Source organism: Dreissena polymorpha, chromosome 11, assembly GCF_020536995.1.
Source record: "Dreissena polymorpha isolate Duluth1 chromosome 11, UMN_Dpol_1.0, whole genome shotgun sequence".
NCBI lineage: Eukaryota > Metazoa > Mollusca > Bivalvia > Myida > Dreissenidae > Dreissena > Dreissena polymorpha.
In genome coordinates, this window is record NC_068365.1 from 19,654,178 (window position 1) to 19,679,894 (window position 25,717).

General features: G+C 33.8%; 1 protein-coding gene and 2 long non-coding RNA genes across 3 annotated transcripts; 2 read left to right on the plus strand and 1 right to left on the minus strand.

Moving 5' to 3' along the window:
* The first annotated feature begins 14,704 nt into the window (after positions 1-14,704).
* Positions 14,705-17,390, plus strand: LOC127851534 (uncharacterized). The gene is made up of 2 exons (XR_008035815.1): positions 14,705-14,787; positions 15,332-17,390. It is a non-coding gene; the product is annotated as an uncharacterized LOC127851534 (long non-coding RNA).
* On the minus strand, positions 17,387-19,985 carry LOC127851533 (uncharacterized). The gene is made up of 3 exons (XR_008035814.1): positions 19,562-19,985; positions 18,445-18,574; positions 17,387-17,704 (listed from the first exon to the last, which is right to left on the minus strand). It is a non-coding gene; the product is annotated as an uncharacterized LOC127851533 (long non-coding RNA).
* Positions 19,986-20,015: 30 nt separating this feature from the next.
* LOC127851532 (uncharacterized) lies at positions 20,016-21,884 on the plus strand. Its single transcript, XM_052385356.1, has 3 exons — positions 20,016-20,284; positions 20,567-20,729; positions 21,013-21,884. The coding sequence occupies exons 1-3, from the start codon at positions 20,247-20,249 to the stop codon at positions 21,268-21,270; spliced, it is 459 nt and encodes a 152-aa protein (XP_052241316.1). The 5' UTR covers positions 20,016-20,246; the 3' UTR covers positions 21,271-21,884.
* The last annotated feature ends 3,833 nt before the right edge of the window (positions 21,885-25,717 follow it).

Consider the following 25,717-nt stretch of genomic DNA (forward strand, 5'->3'; position numbering starts at 1 on the left):
TGGATGGTGGTTTAAGTTGCTACACATCCAATGTTGTCATGTAGTCATTTAACATAACATGTGATGTGTTGACATGACTATTAACACTGCTAAGAAAACATTTACTTCGAATTAAATAAAGTGTCCCTGGTCATATGTCCATTGGCATCAGCATAAAGTACTCTTAAAGAAGAAATATTGGGAGTCAATAATAGTGATACCATTAATCTCATTCATTCTTTCATAAATTGGTGAACCTTCTGGTAATACATAGGCTATATATAATATAATATCTTTTAAAGAGCTATAAATAGAACTTTTATATATACAGAACAATACAATCCTGATAGTTATGACATATTTGTGAAATAAAGCCATCTTTTAACAGCTCGTTTTTTACATACACGGCTATTCCGAATGTAGGTAAAAATGCCAGAGGTAAAAATGCCATAGGTAAAAATGCCAGAGGTAAAAATGCCAGATGTAAAGTGGTAAAAATGCCATAGGTAAAAATGCCAGACGTTATATAGTAAAACAGATTTTTGAGCAATGTTTTTTAAGAATAATGAGTATTGTACGGAAACAATTTTTTATTTGAACTTGTTCAAGTGTCTTACTAATACATTTAGACTGTAATTTTGTTGTTTTGTGCTTTATTCATTCTGTTTATTGGTTGGGATTTTTTGTTTCTTTGATGAATCGGTCATTAAAGGAAACTTAAATTCATTGTAAAAGCTATTGGATTTTTATTGATGTAATGGAATCTTTAGATTTTTAAAGATTTATAAATTATTAAACTATTAAAGCAATAAACAAGCAGGGTTTTGATGGTGATTATGTTTACATTGATTATTAAATGAGGCATGTATTGATACGTCTTGCTAATTACAGCATTTAAACTTAGAGCCGATAATATAAAGATTTTTAGAGAGTAAATTTTCCCCCCACAACTAAAATTTTGTACATAACATCTAACTGTATTTTTTTCTTTATCAATTGCGGATTTTAAAAATTCACTTAACTTTGTTAAAACAGAAAGACCTTTCTCTTACATCATACATTCTCACAAGTAATATGTTTGTACAAAATGCATAAACATATTATTGGTGTTATTTTGATGCATGTGTTTTGTGTATTTATTATTATGGTTGTTTGATGTTTAGCTATATATGATGTCGCAAATAAACTCGCTGTTCTGTTCTGTTAATTTTATAATATTGGGATTTATTGTGCTCGAATCAAAGTCAGGGGAAGTCTACACTGTGTTTTAGCAACCTGCTGTGTTGATCACTTTCTTAGGGTTACTAGATTTACCGAAAGCGCGAGCTTTCGGTATCGGGATACCGAAAGCGCAATGGCATTACCGAAAGCGCATTGGATATATGCGTTACGTTTACAATAGTAGGAGAATTAGGAACAAACTGTTAATATAAAATGTTTCTTGCCACATATTTAAATGTTTATTTATTTGAAATTTATTGAATTGCATACACGTTATTTGATTTATAAATCTTGTTCCATCATGTTATTATTTACTTCAGTTGAAATTATGTATTTAATGAAAACGCTTTGAATATTTTTTAGTTGTCTTTAATATAATTTCGAACTTCCAGAAATAACACATCGTTTTGGTTATTAGTTAGTTCTGGGATACCATATAATAGTTTGTTTGCATTAAGAATGTGGTATGGACGAATTTAAGTAAAAAGCACGATACGTTGCTCGGAGAAAAGAGGACATTTGAAGAAGAAGTGATCTACGTCCTCGACATGACTATTACAAGCGCATTTTGGATTGTCACGTTAGTGGTTTAAATGTGAATCGGAATTTAAGTCGCTACAGTGGTTTCTTAGCCGAGCATGTAGAATGTGTTGCTTTCGTTCGCCAACTAGGAAATACGAAGGAACTGTAGGAGGATTGCACTTCCGCTTTACTGCACTTTTAAAACTAGAAAGCGTTGGTAGAGACCTTGTTCCGATGTCAAGGTCGTTCCATAATTTAAGAGACGTGGGAATAGTTAAATTTGAGTAAATCGCAAGTCTGCGGGCAATTGTTGCATAGTCGCCACGATTACGTTAGAAGTAAGGAATGTTGTCTGTTGTGACTGAGAACCGATATCCAATCACCAAACGAGAGTTGCATCCTTTTTTTCACTTGATAACCCAACAATGATATTCAGTTGCAAAGCAGTATCAAAAATACACTAGCATCGCGTCAAGTCTTCTAAGAAAAGCCACGTCGTCCTTGTTTACAAAACTTCAAATTAAAAATTAAACGCTCTTTCGAAATAATGACAAATGTTTAAATTCACACTTAAAGTTTTAGTAATTTTGCATCAATCATTTACTTATTTGTGCCAGTGCATTTACGTCGCTAACTATAAACGTGATGTTTACAATATTGACAGAGCGCGTAACATGCTTCTGAGAAAGCTTCACGCTTCAATGGCAATATATATTTTTTTCTTGATGTACAATGCAGAAATTCGCGTTGCATCAACATCACCCTTTGCAAAACATGTTTCGCGGTAAATATTTTGTAATAACGTTTAGATGTAAACAGACAGACCACAAAAACATATTAATCAAATTTTATTTTTAACGGGTTGTTATGGACAAATGTTTTATTTCGTAGCTATTTTCAAGTGCACCAGGGAAGAACGAACTGCTGAACAAAAACGTGCATCCTGCACGACATTGTCTAATTTATCATTCGTTGTTTTGCTTTGAGGTTAGAAGCCTGCACGAGATTACGACATTGTCTAAGTAATCATTCATGGTTTCGTTTTGTGGTAGGAAGCCTGACAAATGATGTGCGGTAGTCGGGCGTATCTGTTTCTCACTGTCACTGATTTGATTTATTAAAGTTGCACATTTTACATTTCATTACTATTCTTGGAACATAACGTTTTGTTATTGAAATTTACGAAACGATTTACGAAAAAAACAAAAACCGGACACGTGTAAACTGTTTGGTAAAATGACGATTTTCAATATAATTATCATATATGCAAAAAATAATGTATGCATTATATTGAAACAAGCGAAATTCAGAAAAAAAGGTAAAAAATATTGGTTCATTAACGGATAATCATCATTCGAAATCGGTAGAATAATAATCCGTTTATAATGCTAAGTTGCAAATTCGTCGTGTTAGTAGAGCGGTTATGCTTTGCACATAATCTGGAAAGGCTGCTTGGAAGCGAGGTAGATTTTGCTTCTAAAGGAACCGGGTTAGAATCCGGTGAACAACAATATTGTGTATTCAACTCAACTTATTTTGCTATTATATTTAGTGAGATTGTTTCCAAAATACGACAATCCGTGAACAAGTCCGTTTAAATTGATTTTATTTACAAGAAACACGTTTCTTACTCACATACAGTTTGAGGTAGCAATACCACCACACCAAATATCTTACAAACGCTCCTCAAAAATTGAACCCGCTACCTCCCGGTCTCAATGGGGAGCACAACTACACAATTGCTCCGAAATAAAATGTTTGTACTTTATTAAATGAATTCGATTTAAACTATCGTATTTAAGCTATCCCAACAGCGGTCGAGCGCAGATTCATGCACTTGGCCGCTAGATGAATAATGTTATGCAGTTATTCTGGGCAAATTTATAATTTCAAAACATTTTAGTTGATGCTTTTATTCACGTTCAATAAATACATCAGCCTGCTACTGTGCTACAAATGTGTGTCTTATGCCGTTCATAACTACATGATAACTGAATTTGTTAACCGTCCGCAATAATAATAGCGCCTTCAAGCGTTCCATAAATAAACTGTGAAGGAAACACATTTTTTGTTGAATAAAATGGTCGAAAATTAATGATCACTGTGTTTGAGATGGGTTTTTTCCATAAAATAACTTCAGTGTCGTATTCAGTTAAATCGTGAACGGCGCTACTTTTCAAACCGTATACCCTTAATTTGTATTTGACAATTGTAATCCATATGATAAAAAGTGTATTAGCAACCTGCTTATACACATGTGTCATCTTGAGTTTCCTTTGAGATTTAATGTCACATCAAAATGAAACACATTGCCGCTTCAAATTGTGAGCTTTTGGAAACAACAATATATATGTGCTATAACCGTATGCTTCTAATTATTCGGCTTTTTCTTATTAAGTTCTCAGTAATCTGCTCTTTAAATATAGGTCTCGATTATTTAAGACGGCGCTAATTACTTGTGGAAGGTGGAATATAATTTCTTTAGCGCATTACACACTGTATGTGTCAATTGTTCTTGTGCTTGAGAAAGTGTGTGCTCGGGCTGGGTTTTTTTTTAGGTGTTAAGTATCTCATTCAGTGCAAGTGAATGGTTGACTTTGTATTATTGTGCACAAGAGTGACGACAAATAAAATAACACACGTTTATTTATTTTATTCATTTCATAACAGAAATACTCTTTTTATAACTAAATAATCACTACTGTGAGGGATGCAACATGTTTTTAAACAATTAACCGGTTAAATAATTTTTGACATCCATTAATTGAGTCGCGTTTTGAGAAAACTGGGCATATTGCATGTGCGGAAAGTGTCGTCCCAGATTAGCCTGTGCGGACTGCACAAGCTAATCTGGTATGACACTTTAAGCACATGCAATATGCCCAGTTTTCTCAGAACGCAACTCAATTAATCCGTTAACTGAAAGACTGAAAAAACTAGCTATTCGATGTACTGCTTTTAAGTCGGGTGGTTGGAGTGCATAGGTAACAGGAAGCCCATTTCCTTTCACCTGAAACACATACACATGCAAATTAATAAAAAAATATTTTTGAGAAAAAAAAGAAAAACAAATAATGTATCATCATATTAATCCTTTACGGATGTTAACAAGTATTGCGATCTCAAACGCTTCCAATAACTTGTTTAAACGTACCGTAGTGCGCAACTGTAAAATAGTTCGATAAATACTACAAATAATCTACCGATACCGAAAGCGCGCGCTTTCGGTAAATCTAGTAACCGCTTTCTTATTAGCTCAATACACAGGCACCTGGCTACTGTACTGGAAAAATTGGATTTACTGCCAAAATAACTGATTTCATTTATTGCTAAATTGTTGTGTACCTTAAAAATACTTCAATAAATAGTAAACGCTCTACCATTGTCTTATATTTATACCGTTTGAAATATTTAATGATAATTATTGCAAGCGTCCGTTTTATTTACCCTTATTATTTTAAATACGCTTTCAATGGCAAATAATACAGGTAAAATCATTATTTGATGTGGATATCAGTACAGTTAATAAATGTTAATAAATGTCTATATATTCTAACCATATCATACGCAATTGTATAATTCCGAACTAATATTATTTACTTAAATATGATCGAGCTAGAATCAACATCAACATGGATCAACATCACCGTTGTACTTTTTATTTAGTTTTCAGTAATCTGTCCTTGAAATAGAGGTAGCCTAATTAAAGACAGCGCTAAGTGTGAAAGTGGAGATTAAGAAATAAGATCTATTGCATCGCACTGGCGGTATAGCATGTAGTCTTAAATAAGACACATTTAAGACATGGATAAAATACAAATATGACACATATGAATCTTTCATTTCTTCAAAAAATAAGCACGTAGTCACATATAAATAAGACACATTTAAGACACAGATACAATATAAATAAGACACATTTGAATCTTTCATTTCTTAAAAAAAGCATTTGAATCTTTAGAATACATGTATTACTGACACATTATTCTCAAACAACATGTTTAATTAAAAAAATGTTTCAGTACAATACTCAATATCCTTTTACAATGAATTTAACAAGTTTTCTTGAATGACCGATTCATCAAAGAAACACAAATTACCAACCATTAACAACATGTTCAATTAAAAAAAAATGTTTCCGTACAATACTCAATATCCTTAAAAAATATTGCTCAAAAATCTGTTTTACTATATAACGTCTGGCATTTTTACCTATGGCATTTTTACCACTTTACCTCTGGCATTTTTACAACTGGCATTTTTACCTATGGCATTTTTACCTCTGGCATTTTTACCGCACACCGGTTATTCCACCACTATTACGATATGCATTAGTTACTTTAATTCTCACAGAGTCAAAACATGTATAATTTGTTAATAAATCGCAAAATTCATTGTTTTTCTCACCCCATGTCTCTAATAGACCTTTGATGTCAAATGAAAATAAATTATTTACAAAGTCACAGTTATGTACAAGTTTCCTTAGACCACACACATTCCATGTTATAATGGTCATGTTTTCTGCTGGGCCTTGACCTCGATCCTATTCCACCTCGCCTGTTGCCCCAGCTTCGCTTTCGCCATCGGACCGATCCGCCTCACTGCCATCGCGGTAATCCCCTCTCACCACATTCCGCTTGCTATTGTTCATGAGTGTATGATGTCTTCCGCGGGTATTTTCAATTCTCATAATCACCCCGGTCAAGTCGTCGTACTGCAACACCTCGCTATCAATAAATAGCTTGTCAAAACGCAGTGAAGCGTATTGTCCTTGTTTTCGCGCTTGAACTAATCGCTTTCCCAGTTCACGCCTGTGTTGTTGAACTCGCTCAGTAAAATCCTCGCGCACGGAAAATTGTGAATGCCTGTCCAAAACTTGCCTTGATTTTTTGAGTATCGTCTCACGGTCTTTGTAGCGAGAAAACTTTGCGACAATCCGGTTTTTTTCAGAATTTGTATTACCCACTCTGTGCGTTCTTTCTATTTCGACGTGCTCAAAATCGGGCAACCAAAGTGTGTCTTTGATGAAATGTCGTACCTTCTGTTCCGTATCCTCCCACTTCTCCCCGCTTGTACCCGATATCCCGAGAAAACGCAGATTATTCCGTCGTGAATGACCCTCTAAACTGTCAATTTTCGAACAAAGGCTATGCATTTGCTTCTTCATTTCTTGATTTTCTTTTTTGAGCGATTCATTTTCTGATTTTAACATATTTACTGTATACTTATGTCATCAACTTTTGAGTTTATCGTAGATAAGTCCGAGCGCACTTCGTCTTTCATTTCTCTGAGAAAACACATTACCTCACATTACCTTAATGTCCTGGATAGATCGGTTTGTGTTTAACTGAGCGTCCCATGCACTCGCGGGCGTTGCGGTCGTCTCTGTAGGCCTTGCTACTGTTTCAGCGAACGATAAAGTCCTTTGTTTTTGTGAACGTGGCAGTCCAGGATTCGTCTCCACATCCCCACCCAGTAACATCAACATAGACAGGAAAATAGCTAGACACAAACAGACTCTAATACTCCTTTTACTCACACACAATGAACACACTCTGCTTCTTGTCTTTATAGCCATCACAAAAAATTCAATTCGTATCCTGTAAAGCGCAGTATCGATAGCCATTTTGAATTTTATTGAGATTTTTCGAGAGCGCGATGTTCACGTGCGGCTATTAGCAAGGGACACAACTCTATGTAAATATAATTAATTCCAAAATATAGCCGACAACGACCGATTTAGCGATAAATTTCCCGGGTACGATAAAGTATATTTACAGTACCCGGGGTACATGTAAGTATACTTAAGAGTACCCGGGGTACATGTAAGTAGTACCCGAGCCGACAATGACCAATCGAGCGATAATAATGTATCGGACAATTTCCACCAAAACATATCTCGACGAAATTATAACGTAAAGTCCTATTTTTTATGTCAATGGCAAGAGTTTTAGTCTTGACCCCAATTTGATAGTGAGATCGGAATGTTGTTCTACATTATATACTTAATACTTAGTGGATGTGTGTTTTGCATTAATCTGACATTTTGATTATCCATCTAGTTTTCTTCTTACTTAAACGCATAGGCGTTCCTGAATCAAATATACAATCAAAGTTTAAATATTTACGTTCATTAATGTTTTTATGCGTAATTCATTTATACATCAGTAATTTGCAACAGTATCGATTGAAATCCGATATATAAGCATTTAGAACTGCCTTTATTAGTCCATATACCGAGCGGTAGCTGGGTAACTTTTATGACATTACACACGTCTATCGTCAGTTACATCACTGAGATGGTTGGTAATCGATGATATTTGATAAGGAAGGCAGATAACACAAGTTTTACTGTCGAAATAATTGAACTGCTAAACTTCTCAATAATTTAAACACTTAATAAATGTCATTTAATTGTGAGCGAATGTCTTTATTCAAATACACAATAAAAATGGGAATAATACAAGATTTTTTCTGTTCTGATAAATTCGTAACAGTGATATTTTGAGGAACTCGATAGCAAGCTTACAAATTATTGTATGTATTGCCATATCTTGTTATGTACTTGCTTAGGATGTTTGAATATTATGGACAAATCAATAAAATAATGACTTTTTTCTATCATTCCCTGTGTACAGTTATTATGAGTTTATGCATACATTTAGTAGTTGCCGCGTTAACTGACTCAAGCATATTACAGCTCAGCGTATTGCCAAACAATATGTCCAAAAAGCATGCCGGCAAATTAGTGTTTTACAATTCACACGTTTTCAAAGCAGGACTGACACAAAGGCATTCCTTTATTCTTTAATCACACCAAACAAGGATACAATATGACTCATTAATAAACTCGTGAAAAGACAATGAACGCATTACGGCAATATTACTGTTTTACAATTCACACGTTTTCAAAACAGGGCTATCACAAAGGAATTACTTTATGGATAATAGTAATCAAACGCACGTATATAACAGCTAATTACAACTTATAATTATAAGCAATCAAATAAGTTCGTATGTAAACAATTAAATCATTATACAGTTTTTCTATATAAAATACAAAACAAAAAATAAAAAACGAACCAGGTATAATGTTCGCATTCATTTATTGATAATTACATCAAACACAAATACACAAACAACAATCATACCTTACTAAACAAATATTTAATTAACAAAATAATTCCATCCATCCATCCATCCATCCATCTGTCTATATATACAGTCTAACTCCCCTTTCGGGTATTATCGACAGGTGCGCAGTCAGTGCAGGTAAAAGTGTTAAAAGTGAAAAAGTGAGAATGTTTAAAATATGTTAGGTTTATTAAAAGGTGAAGTGATTGTATTGTACATATCTGAGTCCATTGGCGTAGCAGTGTGAGCTTGGCTGACATTTTGTGGCGAGGCTGGCGCGTACATGTAAGCAAATTGCGCAGGACTCTGCTGGGTAAGATATTGGAGGTGGGGTGGCATAAATGTTCCTTGCGCAACGGGGGTGCCATAGAATGGCGGCGATGTTCCTGTTGGATTGCTGGCTGGTGGCGTATTGGTTGCCATTTTATGAACTTTATCGGGGTGATCACTGACAGAATTCGTTGACGCCTCTTCCTTGGAGCGTTTTTTACCCGATTTACCCATAACATCTGGCCATCTGTAGAGAGTTGAGGTTCACTTATTAATTGCCACACTCATCCAATGTACGCACTACGGTTAACACAGTTGTCCCAATTATCATTACCACGAACGATAGGATATGTAATAATGCCTCTGGCAGTTTTCAGTGGCCGATTCGTAAAGGTAATTTGTGAAGATAATCCCACGGCTTGGATTCGAGATCGGACTGATATATGTTCACTTACACTGTCACGATTTTAACATATATATAGACAAACGACGAAAATATGATACTTTTGTAGGAAACCTGCTAATAATCATCACATGATTACAACAAATGAATATTGCCTTTTATCTTTTAACGCCACGTGAAAAACTGTTGAGAATATCTCATTTCAAATGTTTGGAAGTCTATTCAATACATTTGTTAAATATATGTATATTATTGTATATATTTATACTAAAATATATTTTTAAATTCATAATCAAGAATATCTATTGTCATTCAATAAAAATAGCATACCGCTGTGTTATTCAATATATACGATACAGAATTAAAAAATAATATTTCGATTAAATAAAATTCGTTAACATGAAAAAAGCTTATGGCAGGTGACAAAAATGTATTACAAAGTTATTTAACAACCATTTTAAAACAGGCACGCTTTTAAGCACAGCTTATTATTATATTTTATAGGTTTATTTATTCATATTTATGACATAGTATAGTACGAAGGCTATTTTGTTATATTATCAATAATTTTGAGTTTGTGTTGGTTAACACAGATGCCATACAATGTTCTTTCTCGGAAAGGACAATACATATTGTGTAATTGTGTTGCTTAAACAGTTTTGTTGTTAACATATGTTTGCTAAATATAAAGTTACAGCATAAATGTGAACACGTGTACACGGACAAATATTACAGCAATTATAGCCAAAAAAAGTCAACGTCAAGAGTTTCAAACGGAAACATAAATCATAGTAAGTGTATAGTGTGTTGTGATCTAAGCTCTTTTCGAACACATTTCCTGTACGTGTTGAGATCCCTTTTGCGAATCATAAACAACTATTTTAAAAGTAGGTATCACTACATGAATTGATTAACGTTGAAATTTAGGTAAGACATTATAGGTACATCAATCGTGTTCAACAAGTTGATATCAAACAACAAGGTATTTGATGACCGTCATATTTCTTTCTTCTAGACATCCGCTGCTTTCCTAATGGCACCATAGTGGTTCCTAATCCCGGGGGCCGATTCAACAAAGTAGATGTGAATTCAACGACGTGTCGTCTGGGAGAGCTCAAGGTGAACGAGGAGGTCTGGCTCGCCAACTGTCAAATGGTAAGTTAGATGTTCAAATAAATCATTACTGATTACATAATAGAAATGGTCCGTGCTCTTTGAAATGAGGGTTTAATGCATGTGCGTAAAGTGTCGTCCCAGATAAGCCTGTGTCGCCTGCACACGCTAATCAGGGAGGACACTTTCCGCTTTTATGATGTTGTTCGTTTAAAGAAAGTGTGAAAGTGACCAGATTAGCCTGTGACGACACTTTACGCACAAGCATTAAACCCTCTTTTCACAGAGCGCGGCTCAAATGCAATTATTTAGGACTGTATTTGATACAGAAATTTAAGCAGATACACAGTTTATTTATTTAGTATTTTTTTGTAAGCCGATAACTCTCATTTACTAAGCGAGTTTTTATAATGTATGATATATACGAATATGTTTTTTTTTCAAAGACCGCAAAACTTGTATGAAAAATGATCTTAAACGTACGCTTTAAATTGTATATATTATCTGAATATGTTTTAAAATGTATTGTATCCTATATGACATTTGCAGCCAAAAAAACTCTATAAGACTATATAACCACTGTTATTCCTAAAAATAAAACAATTTCTAAACAGAAAGATTGGAGAAGAGGAACTGTTATATTTATATGGTTTTATTATACAGGACGCTAATCACACGGTGACATTCTTGAAACTTGTGGAGCTAGGTGTTCTCACGGGCGGTCTCATTCAGTCTTTCGTCTGCAAACAGATCCCGGAAGAGGGCGTCATTCTTAACGTCAGTGTGGGCATCAAAGTAACGTAAGTATTGCAATAATGTGTGTCGTGCAAAAGATAATTTCAAAAGAATGAGTACGTTGTGACCAAAACTGCATAACGGTATATTTTTGTTGACTGCAAAATGCAAAATAAATTATCATACATTTACCAAGTTAAAATGTATCAGTTTAAAGCCTTCAAAACAGAGAATTGTTAATAACTGTTATGATTGAACATGAACAACTGACTTTGCAAAGTCATTTAAAAATTGATTGTAAAAAACGCCTTAAGTGTGTACTTGTAATCAATTAAAATGTACAGAAATTGTTATTTTCAGGGAGGACCCATCGATACCCACAAAGGAGCAGGTGTTGGATAACGGAGTCCGCATAATAACGCGTCTTGGGGAAAACACTTCCGGTGCAAAGGTTCCCGCACAAGACGCTAGAAAGATCGTCTGGGGCATACAGGGAGCCGTTTCATCAACGATTTACGACTAGTTGTAAATTACGATTTACATAAATTACGATGTTTCAATGAAATCGCGTTTCATCAAGCAAATCGTAAATTAAAATTACATAAATTTCATACATAAATATACGACTGGGTAAGGGCAACCGTAAATTAACGTAATGGCGGTCGTTTTTGTCATCCAAGATGGCAGGAGACGAACAATTACCAATGCCAAGGCTTTTAAGGGAGAGATTGTTCTCGAAAACCTAAGAGATGAGAACATTGCTTCGATATATCGTCTAAGTAAGGGCGGAATAGAGCGATTGTTGGTTTTGATCGGGGAAGACATAGCACCAACTTGCCGGCGAGCTCATCCCTTTCATTCCGTCGCTTAGGTATGTAAATAAGGCGAAGAAATCATTGATTTAAACAAGTATAATTATAAAATTGTATTTATTTTCAAATAGCAAATAAGTAGCATTTAACCAAAGACCTATAGATAACATGTTATCTATAGGTCTTTGATTTAACCCAAACACTTGAGAGTAGTTGCCCTTTGTTTACTTAGCATTTGACAACTCGGATTTTGCAAAATGGTTGAAGAATAAGTTATTGTTGTATCTTTTCTTAATAAAAGCATTCGATGATTACCGTTATTAGTTTAAGCATTTATTGTTGTGTTTCTTTACAAATGACTTTATGTTAAACTCATTCTTTTTTGTGTCGACGTGTACTTATCGATGACTTTAAGTGCAGACTGATTTACCCCACCCGCTAATGTTGAACTTGTAGTTGTTCTACTTCCAAATGTTATGATTGAACAATACTTTACCTCGAAATTGTTGATTATAACATCGTGATCATGAACATGAATATGACATCATGATATTGTTTGTGTTTGCTATTTTTAAACAAGTTATTGTATTGGTGAGTTAAGTAGATGCTGAGTAATGGTACCTTATGTATTTAATAATTGTAGAAAAATCACCTTAATTGTTTCTATATTGCCTCATTTGATTACAATGTTGTTCGATTGGTCATTGTCAGCTCGCATACTACTTACCTGTACTCCGGGTACTCTTTAAGTATACTTACATGTAGAGCTAACCCTGTTACAGTTAATATACTTTAATATAACCGGAAATATAATGCTAAATGGGTTGTTGTAGGCTTATTTTTTTTAATTATGTTCACATTAATGTCATTTTTTTCTCAAATAGTCTTTATATCATCGAAATTTATACTCAAAAAGCATATTGATGCAGTTTTTTCAAAAGGTAAGTTTAATTTAGATAAACAATATGGCTTTACATTTATCTGTAGTGCACTGTACCACATCGAATTTTGGGCAGGAGAACAACTGGGGTACAGTCTAATAAGGACCGGGTATGTTTAAGTATATTAACTTTACCCGAGGTACATGCAAGTATGCTTAATGATACCAGGGGTACATGTAAGTAGTACCCAAGCTGTGAATAACCAATCGAGCGTGAGTAAAGTAGATTGTACCTTATGTCTGTAATAATTGCATAACAATTACCTTATTTATTTCTATATTGTTTCCATTTGAATACAATTTATTTATTTGTCAAATTGAATTCTGCAGTGCTATAAATATGCACCCCCATCCAAAAAATTTATTTCGTGCATATTGATGGGGCTTTTTTATTTATTTACTCCTTTTCTGCATTCCTCCCTTTTGTGTTGGTAATGTGAACATGAAATGATGAGCACTTTCATGTTAATGAATAACTTTTATTTTTTTTTATAGATTTTGGCATATTGCATATTGCCAAGGGAGATGTTTACTGAGGATTCCATGCCATTAATATGCAGGCTGTTGCTGATGTTGCTGTAGCATGAGGTTAATGTAAATACAGTATTATGATTCATTACCTTATCATTAAATTTGGTATAAAAGCAGATAAATACCATAAAAGGTTGAAATAAGCGTAATGCTTATTATCTTTGACATCTATTAATCATTAGTTACGTACATGCGCAAAAATCATTAACTACCACAATAAGCACCATTAGCACTGTGTGATCAAGCTTTTGTTCTTTTATGTGTTAGCCAATGCAGCTATCAGTATTATCTTTAAATATTGTCTTAAGTTACATTATTTCATCTAGGTAAGGTAACTAAAATATAGTGATTTGATAATACTTAAGCTAGTTTTGTGAAAATTATTGAGATGCTTTCCTACCTTAATCTAACAATATTAACTGTGGACTGCTGTTTTATCAAAGACAAAGCAACTGCCCAATAAAATATTTCAGTTTACAGCAATATCTGAGCACCAATGATGAGGGTCATCTGCTGGGAGATAGTGGGTATCCGTTAAAGGGATCTTTTCACGCTTTGGTAAATTGACAAAATTGAAAAAAGTTGTTTCAGATTCGCTAATTTTCGTTTTAGTTATGATATTTGTGAGGAAACAGTAATTCTGAACATTTACCATGGTCTAATATAGCCATTATATGCATCTTTTGACGATTTTAAAACCTAAAAATTATAAAGCGTTGCAACGCGAAACGATTGAATAATTTGGAGAGTTCTGTTTTTGTCGTTAAATTTTGTGAAACTACGAAGATTGCTTATATTAGGTATAAAATACTTCATGTATATGTACTCGGCGGAATAGCTCAGTAGGCTAAAGCGTTTTTACTTCAGGACTCTGGCAGGACTCCAGGGGTCACTGGTTCGAAACCTGGTCCGGGCAATGTTCTTTTCCTTTTTTTAATTTTATTCTTGATTTTTTACTGGAGCTTTTACGATCCAATGTTTACATTAATCGAAATAAAGCATTTAATCAATAAGTTAAAAAATGCCAAAATCTGTGAAAAGGCCCCTTTAAGGACTAACCTGATGACCCCTTAACCTCATCCCTCCCATGCTGCGGAACAGGCCTACAATGACCATCTATGTAGAGGGTGGGTAGTAGAAAGGGCATTTGGAGTGTTGAAATCACGAGATTGGTAACATATTATATAGGTTGTGAAATATAAGTCTTATTAGTGCGAGATCAACTTACCACACAGTATTTAAATGAATTATTAGTGCCAATCTCTCACAGTGTCTTAATTCAAACGTAACTTATAAAGCTTGATAACGTACAACTTTAATAATCAAATTTTAGAATTTATATGTAAATTAACTTTTATAATAACTGAGGGTTGTTTGCATGTGTAAATATGATGTTTCATAAAAAAATGTCTGTTTAAATAAACTGATGATTTATTCATTTTATTTTAAATCTTAAAAATTCATTTTGCTTATCATCAGACTCTATGTATGAAATAGTGCATTTAAATGATATTGTGCATTAATAGTGAATACAGGCACAAATAAAGTGTTTTGTAGGCTATATATTATATATAATTTATATTGAAATTAAATTAATGTCAATGGTATCAGGACAATTTAGTCACTTAGACAAATGTCTATGTTAAAGAAATACTTTTGATATTTGTTTAGATATCTGCATGCCACTGGTGGATGTTGGCCTTTCAAGTCCAATAAGTGCTGTGAAATATCAACTGTGTACATGCCCCTGCATAACCTGTGTCTGGATTCAAACGTTCCACTGATAGAGGAATTGGTTGGAAATGTGGTGGAACCGGAAGTTATGAACAACACACCAGTACATCGAGCAGCATGTGATAAGAGGCAGCAGCTGATCAAACTGTTTCATAAAATGTGTTAAAATTTATAGTTATAAATGTTATAAAGTGATAGATGGCTCGAGTCTTCTCTGAATAGGCAGAGCTACACTACTCAGCCAAATGGCGTAAAGTTGTGTCATAGCTGATTTGGAAGGATTGGTATTCCTGGTCGTCTAGACACAATAGTTACAACAGCTGATGTTTGCATGTTTTATAATTGTGTATGCATAATTTGTCTAATATTTACTTCAAGGTTATAGGTTTGTGAAAGAAAAAAAATGTCAATGTTCTGAGGACCAATAAAAAAAGTTATGTGTTAGGTATTACCAAGTGCTTGATTTAATATTTATTTTAAAGGGAACTTTTCCTAAATTTTGGCAGATATTCAAGTTTTTCATTAAACGCCTTTATATTGATACATGTAAACACTGGATCTAAAAAGCTCCAGTAAAAAAGAATACAATTAAAGAAAGATAAAAAGTAACTCCTACAGGGCTCAAACCACTGACCCCTGAAGTAAAAGCCTCACACTAAGACCACTTGTCCGTCCATGTTGATACAATGAGTGATGTATTTTACACTTTATATAAGCAATCCTCATCGTGTCACAAAATATTACGACAACAACAGAACTCTACAAATTATTCAATCGTCGAGTGTTGCAGCAGATAGTTGCAACGCTTTAAAATTTTCAAGTTTTTAAATCGTCAAAAGTTGCATATAATGGATATTTTAGAGCATGGTAAATGTTCAGTATTACTGTTTCCTCACAAATATCATAACTACAACAAATGTTTGCGAATCTTAAACTTATTTTTTTAAATTTAGTCAATTTACCAAAACTGGAAAAGGTCCCTTGAATATTGAACAGTTATCTGAGCTCCAGAAAAGATCATATACTCAAGGTACTTTTCCCTATTAACAATTATTCAAGTGATATTTTACCCACTGACTTTCGCTCTAAAAGGTGTTCTCTGTAATGAACATTCTCAAAGCCACATTAAAACAAGGGCTGTTAGTAAAACATGCATGCCCCCCATTTGGGCTGTCAGTTGTAGTGGCAGTCATTGTGTGAAAACGTTTTTTGTCACTGTGAACTTGACCTTCGACTTAGTGACCTGAAAATCAATAGGAGTCATCTGCCAGACATGATCAATGTACCTACGAAGTTTCATAATCCTAGCTGTTGGCATTCTTGAGTTACCATCCGGAAACCATTTTACTATTTTGAGTCACCGTGACCTTGACATTTGACCTAGTGACCTGAAAATCAATAGGGGTCATCTGCAAGTCATGATCAATGTACCTATGAAGTTTCATGATCCTAGGCGTAAGCATTCTTAATTCATCATCTGGAAATCATTTTACTGTTTCAACTCACTGTGACCTTGACCTTTGACTTAGTGACCTGACAATCAATAGGGATCATCTGCCAGTCATGATTAATCTACCTATGAAGTTTCATGATCCTATGTCCTAAGATTTCTTGAGTTATCTATCATCCGGAAACCATCTGGTGGACAGACCGACCAAGCAAAACAATATACCCCCTCTTCTTTGAAGGGGGGCATAAAAAGTGGGCTTGTAAATGTAACGGTACTTTATAATAATAAGTGTGCTGTCTATAAATATGGATATTATTGTCATAAAAAAATAGAAGTTTTCCAATATATTAGATTGTTTCCGAATGTATTTACTAAACTTTACCCCTTTATGAGTCTCTGTTCAATTATTTAGTCATCTACCGTTAAAATGTTGTTTACCTGTGCATTTTTTTGTATTTTTATTGAAATGTTTATGATAATAATGTTTATGGTATTTGATAACAGTTGCTATTACACTAGTTTTCAATGAATAAAACACAAAGAACATTCACAAATATTTATTATTAATCAGGAAGTAAAATATATTAACTGGGCATGGTATTATAATTCATATGACAATTTATATCTTACATGATAGTATGTGTAATAATAAGTTTCATGGACTCACTGAACACCATCACATGTAAAATCAATTAAAAGTTCCAGAAACAATTGAGCAATTTAGAATTTCATTTTTTTAAAGAGAAACCAGTTCCTCGTGATTATTGCTTATGTCCCTCTGAATGGCATATCTTTCCCTTGACGCCATCAACATCTCCTCCCGAGTTTTATTACGCTGTTGCTTCATTCTTCACATGTTGCTGCAAGCAGATAAATTTACTAGTTTATACATTTAACAGAACTAAAAATTAAATACACAACATATGGTCATAATAAGTAAGCATGCCTACATGACCTGGTTTTGTTTTTGAAAGTTGGTTTTTGTATTGCAAAATTAACCTAGCTTTCTGAACTTAAACTCAACATTTGTGTGTGACACTAATGCTCTACATTCCAATTTCTTTTTTAAGTACATGGATGTCGAAAGAATTAAATAAAAAATACCTTGACACACAAGTTCATACCCTGGTAAATAGGTTACCGGTAATAAAGTTAAATGAAAAAATGCAGCAATACTTTATCCCCATAAAACAGAGTACAATGAAAAACAAGAGCACCGCATAACAGGTGTGAACGCTCGGCTACGGGTGCATTTTTTAACGAATAAAAGCTTGTCAGAATTATTTTAAGGTCCTTCACCTTTGACCTAGTGACCCAAATATGGGTGAGGCGTGTAGAACTCGTCAAGGTGGAGCTGCATATGAAGTTTCAAAGTTATAGGTGGAAGCACTTTGATTTTATGGCCAAAGTTCAATACATTGACAAAATGTTAAGGACTGAGCATGACACGGACGACACGACACGCTGGCTATGACAATACCTTGGGTTTTCTCCGAAAACAGCCCAGCTTTAAATTGAAAACATAAATTGTTACATTTTCATTGTAGGAAATAAATAGCAGTCAGCTTTACTATAATCTATAGAAAAAATAAATAATTACTAGTTGTTGCTTCTGCCTTCAGTTTTATGTTTTAATGTAGCTGAGTGACACAACTTCTGTTTGAGTTTTGTCAACCGTGTTCTCTGTCCATTCAATTTTGGTCTTTCAGCCAGTAATAACATTTTCTTTTCTGGAAAAACAAAGAAATGAAAACTGCATTTGTGATCTTTACATGTAACACAGTTTTGCAGAGAAAGCAATATAAATCAATGATGATTATTTACATCTTGTGAATCAACACTATAATAAATTATTGTGGAAAATGATATTTATTTAATGCTTTCCGGTGGTTTATAGAGAAATATCGGTGGATTAAAACGGATAATTTCACTATTTCAAACAATGAAAATTATCAGTGAGAATTATCGATAATTTTCATTGCTTAATGTGAAATGACGTCATTTATTTGACAAAATGACGACATAATCCCAACGACATTCTTAAGTAAAACTCTTTAACAATGTATATAAACTGCGAAAAAAGCATAAAATAAAAAGAAAATTTGTTGGATTCGGTGAAATATTGATTTTAATTCACTCGTGATCATAGAAAATATATATTTTCACTCGTGGCTGCGCCACTTGTGAAAATATCATTGTCTATGATCACTCGTGAATTAAAAACGATGATCCACCGAATCCAACAAATATCCCCTATATAATAGACAAACAAATAGCGATCTCAATGATATGACATTTGTGATTACTAAACATGTTGTGTCATGTGAATCTAATACCTTATTGAAATAAAATATTTGATAATTGAACACAAAAATGCTGACATGACAAACTTTCAATCCATGATGTCTTGTTATTGTCAGCCTGAATTCCGATTGGTCTCTATTAAATTATATTATTAAACTGTTAATTGATCTACACCACAGTCACATTTCTGCATAGAAATAACAAAACAATTTATCTTACCAATACATTTTTATTCATGGATAAAGAAAATAAGCAAAAAATCTTCATTCTTGTCAATATCAATTGCCGCCTTAGAGTATTTTGATGATTTTTGCTTTGGCAGACACTTGGCTGAAATAATTCGTGTTCAGATTTATCCTGAACGCGAATTATTTCAGCTGTTTTCATTCATAACCAACAAGTTCTCAACTCACATTTCAACCGTCTCCATCCAAAATAACTTCTTTTTGCGTTTAGTAACGGAAGGAGAGTGTTGGCCAAACAGCAATCGGTAGCCTTCCACACCGGTCTACACGTCGTTTTCCAGTGTTTGTTTTTGTTTCGATTCACAACTAGCATTGTTTTTGTTAGTCCAAATAATTAGACGTAATTCGACCTCATATTTATAGGAGTATGTTTTTTTGTGCGATGTTTGCCTTAGCTGACAGAACGCGCGAAAATTACGTCATGCAATTTTTCAGACTGTGTCACTATTTTTTTCGGTTACAAAATACGTATATTTAAGTAGTCGTATTTTATGTATGTTGCATTTACGATTTCGTTGATGAAACGGAGTTTATGTAAAATCGTAAACGACTACATTAATCTCGATACATAATTTACGATCGTATAAAAATACGTAATTATTAATGAAACGGCCCCCAGATACGTAAACGAACACACATACTTGCAGTTTTTGATACTAATTTTTCAGAGAAATTTTATGAGAAAATATTACGAATATGAATTATAATATACATTGAAGATGCTAGACTGATAACGGGACCAAAAACGTTGGAAAAAAGTACTGATTTTAAAATAGTTTTTCAAAGTAATTTCATTAAAAGCTTGTTTGCGATTTCAGCGGAATTCCGGATCATACCGGAAGTGTGCAGCTACATGTGTAAGAGCGGCCCCGTGATCCTGCTTCAGAACGGGTAAGATATACTAGTTAAAAGAGGCACAATATAATTTCTTATTTTAATTGGAAATACAATTATTTAAAATTAATTACGCCAATTGACGCTCTCTTTTGGTGTCAAATCAAATTTTTCCTGATTTACAATGTTTTATTTCTTGAACGCATGGTCAATATTATTTGGTATCAGTGAACACTTTTCTACTTTCTTAACCTATAAAGCTTTGGTACATTTATTTTGCATGATTTTGTTGTACCTGTATTGATCTACCCGCATAGTATATTTAGGTTTTCATTACAGATGCAGCAAGGCTTCCGGTCAGGTGTCGAACTTTGTTACCGGTGCCAGCGGCGGCTTTCTGTGGGTATTTTCGGCCAGTTTCAGCGACCGAGCCTGCAATGACGTCGCTATAGTGTGTTCCGTAAGGGTGTGTCTTTCAAGTGACTCAGATAACTGCAATGCGGTAAGTGGAAATAGATATACATTTCTTGTGGCTAGTGGGGAAACAAATAAAAATAAGGATAGCCTTGTTCTATTTCAAAACAATATATATCCTTTGCCTAATTACATGAGAATTTATCTCCAGAATAAAAAGCAATCGACACAAATCGTTGTTAATTTTAGGTGGAATCTTTATTTACAAAGCAAATATTTTTGTTACGGTACACTGCTAAACTGTCTTGTGCGTATTTGAAGAGCAATTAATCAATATTAATGCTAATTTATTGATTAATTTGTTATTTCAGAATTGCGCAGCAAACAGAAATAATAACCGGCGTCGACGCCGAAATACGCAGAAACGATCCACCTTCGGTATGAGGTCAGAGGTCGCCATCCTCACGATCCAGTTTGATACGCCGGAAGTGACGTCATTTGTTAGAAATTCGCAGTGTCCGATGGCGACACCGACCTTGTGGATGATAACGTCGTTGATATTTCTTGTTATGGTTGTGCTGCAGCATTTACAAATTGACTGTGACTTACATATGCAAGAACTAGATTGAATAACCCTGCAAACTAAATATATAGCCTGTATTTATAATGTAAATATTGTACATAACGAGTAACTAATTGCTATTCGTCAGGTATACTAATTGGTGCGATTGTTAAGCTAAATCCCTAGTCATGATCGATCTGCTTGGTAGGATAGATATTCATATGTATTATACATTATATATTACCATATCTTGTAGTACGTCGTCACCGACTGGCTCATGTTTCTTTTCGAGTGAGCCTGATGGAACGAACGTCATTGATAAAGGCTCCAGTTTCTTAATTTCTTTAAAAAATGTCTTGGTTGTTTCATGGAGTTATATTGGTTATACGTGTATTTCTTTCGTATTGATATTATTAATTAAATGTTGAGCAATATATTAATATTAAACTAAATAATAAATACAAAATGTCAAACATATGTTTTCCTTTTGTTTAGAGTCTCAAGTTGCATAGTCATTATAATATTTGTGAAATGGAGAGATGTGTAGTGTGTCCTGCATAAAGGGTTTTCACTGTTTTCTCTTTTGGCGCTTCCGTTTTGATTTTTGTGAAGTTTCGAGACATTTTTAACAAAAGGTCACACATTATTATGATATCCTTATTGTGCTATAATAGTACATGAAATGACCTAATTATTGTATCTGTTTTACCTATGCAAGACAAAATACAATCGATTGATGATGCATGAGCTTATAATTGATTAAAACTGTGCATTGTGCCTAACAATTGTGGTTGCTGTTGTCAATTTGAATTAATTGATAATTTAATAAATTGGATACCATGAAACGTCTATATATTTCATGCGCACACCATGTGTATAATGACTCCTCGAACTAACATTAACATACTTTGCGCGATATAACATTATAGAAAATGACATCAATATGTAAAAAATAAAATAAAAGAACATTGCCTTAATCGTTAACAATCAATTAAAAGAATGATAATGAGACATCTTAGCTTTAGTATTTTTAATAACTCACGTAATATAACTTGCATACAAATAACAGACCAATATTAATGTGCTTGTACTTATATGGTATTTCGTTTATGCGTTATTGAATGTGCACCCGATCCATATTATCATGCACGTGCAATCATATTAATATTGCTTGTTAATAAGCGTTCCGTTTTTGTATTTCTATCTTAGAGTGTAATATAAATATGTATTTTTGTCCAATGATGTTTACATATTTAAATGACATAAACAGTAAATGGTCAGAGCAAGGCTTATGCTCCTCACACATTTTTTATTAAAGGCGTCGGAATCACAGCCGCGGGCAACAGTGTCACAGTCTCATTTCACACAATCGCGAATTATACGTAGCAGTTCCACGAGGGCTAGTTTTATACAGTGGTTGCAAGAAAACTCCAACACTATACAAAGATGTGGCACCTACATTAAATGATGCATATTCTAAATAACATGCTGTGATCGTAGCCGCTAGACCGGTCTGTATCTATGACAAAAGATGATCTGGAATGTATATCATTTGAAGTGCAAAGCTGTCTGACGGCGTTGATTAAGACTTTGGTGAGAGGATACTGAGGAGATACTGTCAGTGACTGTTATGTTTTTATGGCATTGACTGTAAAACGTACGGAGATTTAATAGATTTTGTATTTGCTGTCAAAAATCCAAGATCCCAATCAATGGCAGCTTCGTGCGCCTATTCGTATTTACTGAAATTGTACATCCAAACTTTGCCAAATATTTGTGACATATAATAATGTATTCTATCCGGAATGCTAAACCATTCTTCGGAAACATTTCGATGTTAATTATACTATTTTCGTTGCAGATAAATGGCTGCATGAAATTTATTTGCAGTTGAAACATCGGATTTATCTACGTCTTATACTAGTTGTACATATATGTCATTCAGGAAGAATTGTAAGCAACCACTTCTGACAATAAATTGAGCCGAAACCATCATATCAAGGGGCATACATTCCAAACTAAAATATTGGTTCTAAATAAGGTAAAAAGTAAACGATGTATATAAGCAAAATGCCAAACATGGTATGATCTAATTAAAGATTGGCACTGGATTGTGATTTGTTTACCTGAAAAATTAACCTTTTGATAATATTGTTAAAAATTATCGTGTCCTATAAAAAGTTTGGAGCCCTATGTTGGTTAACATTTCTTTACTTAATATGCTGTTGGTCATATAAATTAATCACGTATTCGTAAAACCACGCAAATCCACAAAAAGGCGCACTATATGATGCTTGTCTCTCAAATCGTGTGAAAAACACGAACATGAGTTGATAATTGTACTTACCTCATAAAGTTGATGTTCTGACGCTCTGGTGCATATGAAACAACTGTAAAATTTGATAGGGATTAAATCAAATTTGAATAAATTTTTATTGCTTTATCATTTTGAATAACACGGCTATAACGTTGTGCGTTTGCACTTAGATGTAAGTGAAGTGATTAATGTCGGCGTCATTCGACCCGCTAAACCCTTCATTTTTTGAATTCACCATATTCAGGCGGTGACCTAAGCGTAACTGTATTATTGGTTTGGCGGGGAGTGGATGCTTATTAACCAATAAAGGTTATTTGAATGTTACTGAAACAATGGTTAAAGTCACTGCAACATATTTCTTGAAGGCATTAATAAGATTCGACGTCTTACAATTTCATTTTCACAATAAAATATATAACATGACAGAAAACATCTGCTGTATCAATCAGATATGTTGGCAAACATTTACATTCTGGTTCATTTAAATGTATCGGATTACAAGTGAATTTGAGTGGGAGTACGATTAAAATAGCTTCTCAGTGCGGAAACTCCTTTGAATCTTTGATATCTGTTACTAAAATGGTTGCCGCAGATTACGCTTTACGAACACGATCAAATTGTACACTACGCATAAATGAAACTGGAATGTTTAAAGTCATCTTAAATGAAACACATAGTCAGTGACTCCTGACACGGTAATGTGAACTTTTCGATATAATTCTTTGAAACTATAGATATGCAAATAAAGCTAGCCGACCTTCTCCTTCAAAAATAAATACGAGTTTGTGTGATTTTTGTGAACTTTCTAGCTATTATTTAAATTGTTCGTATTCGGACAGGTCACTTTCTGCTTGGTTATACGGGTTAAAATTGAGTATAATAAATTAGTATTGACATAAAAACTGATACCAAATAATTTCAATGAGTAAAATGTATTTCAATCAAAGCAAATGAAGTCATAATCTTATACATTTTCTGCGATTATTCGAACAAATAAGACGAGCTGAATTTTTGTCTCCTGGTAAATATGGCCTTTGAGAGTACGTATCCGTATTACGTTTTTTTCAATTTGTCTGATCTCTACCTATTCGAATTTTATATGTTTAAGATACCATTTTGAGTTTTTGAATGGCATATCCTTTTGGCCGACGAATCGCATGACTTTTCGAAATGATATTTTACTTTTCGTATTATTATGTTTGTTTCCCTACGCTATCAAAATTTGAAAAGAGTTGGAGTCATCACAGTAAACCAAATACAAATATGGTATCCAATGGCTTAAAACGTATCGTACACTTGATGTATTTGTCTATTCCGACAACAAAGACGCGTATTGTATTGTATATGGTAACTAAAACTGCTTCCCCAAAAAATAATCTTTAACATTTGATACGTGTCTTCATGTCATGTCCTCACAAGGTGTAATATATGATTTCTGATCAAATTCATGTCCTCACAATGTGTAATATATGATTTCTGATCAAATAGTAATAGAAAATAAGTAAGTATTATTCGGTATATAATTATGCTTATAATAAAATATTATCCACAACATAAGGTCTGTATTGCACGAAGAGTCTGAAAACATAAGCTAGCAACAAGTTCAGACGACTGAACTTCTACAAATAACAACTGAATCAATGAAACACGTACATACACGAATAATGTAGAGTTTAAATGCTCCTGAACGGTGTTTACAACATATATACCAATGTCATTATAGCCGGCGGTAACAAACGTGGAGATAATAGGATTGTAAACGAAGCATGGCGATAATATGTAGCAAATTATTTCAAACACGGCTATTAGAAAAAATGGTAACACATTAAAAACCATGCTTTGGAAAAAAAAACTTACAGTACACGTTCGACAGGAAGTCGCTACCGGCTCGGTTTCCAGTGATGAAAGGCGATTCAAAGCTTCGTGGTTTTTCTGCCAAATTTATGTTGCTAGTCAAGCTGTTTAGACGAGGTTGATAATATTGAATTATCGTTGGTTTATCTCCGAAAACAATATTGGCATATTTCACAGAATAGTTAATGTTGAGATTACCGCAGGCTTCGTTCTTATGTAAGTAGAATGAAAATAATTTTACCAAAGTACTTTAGTCTTGTCCCGTAATCGTTCATAGTTCATGGACGACACATAGTTACTAACAATGTTCATTACTCTTAAATTACCGGTGTGTAGCCTATCA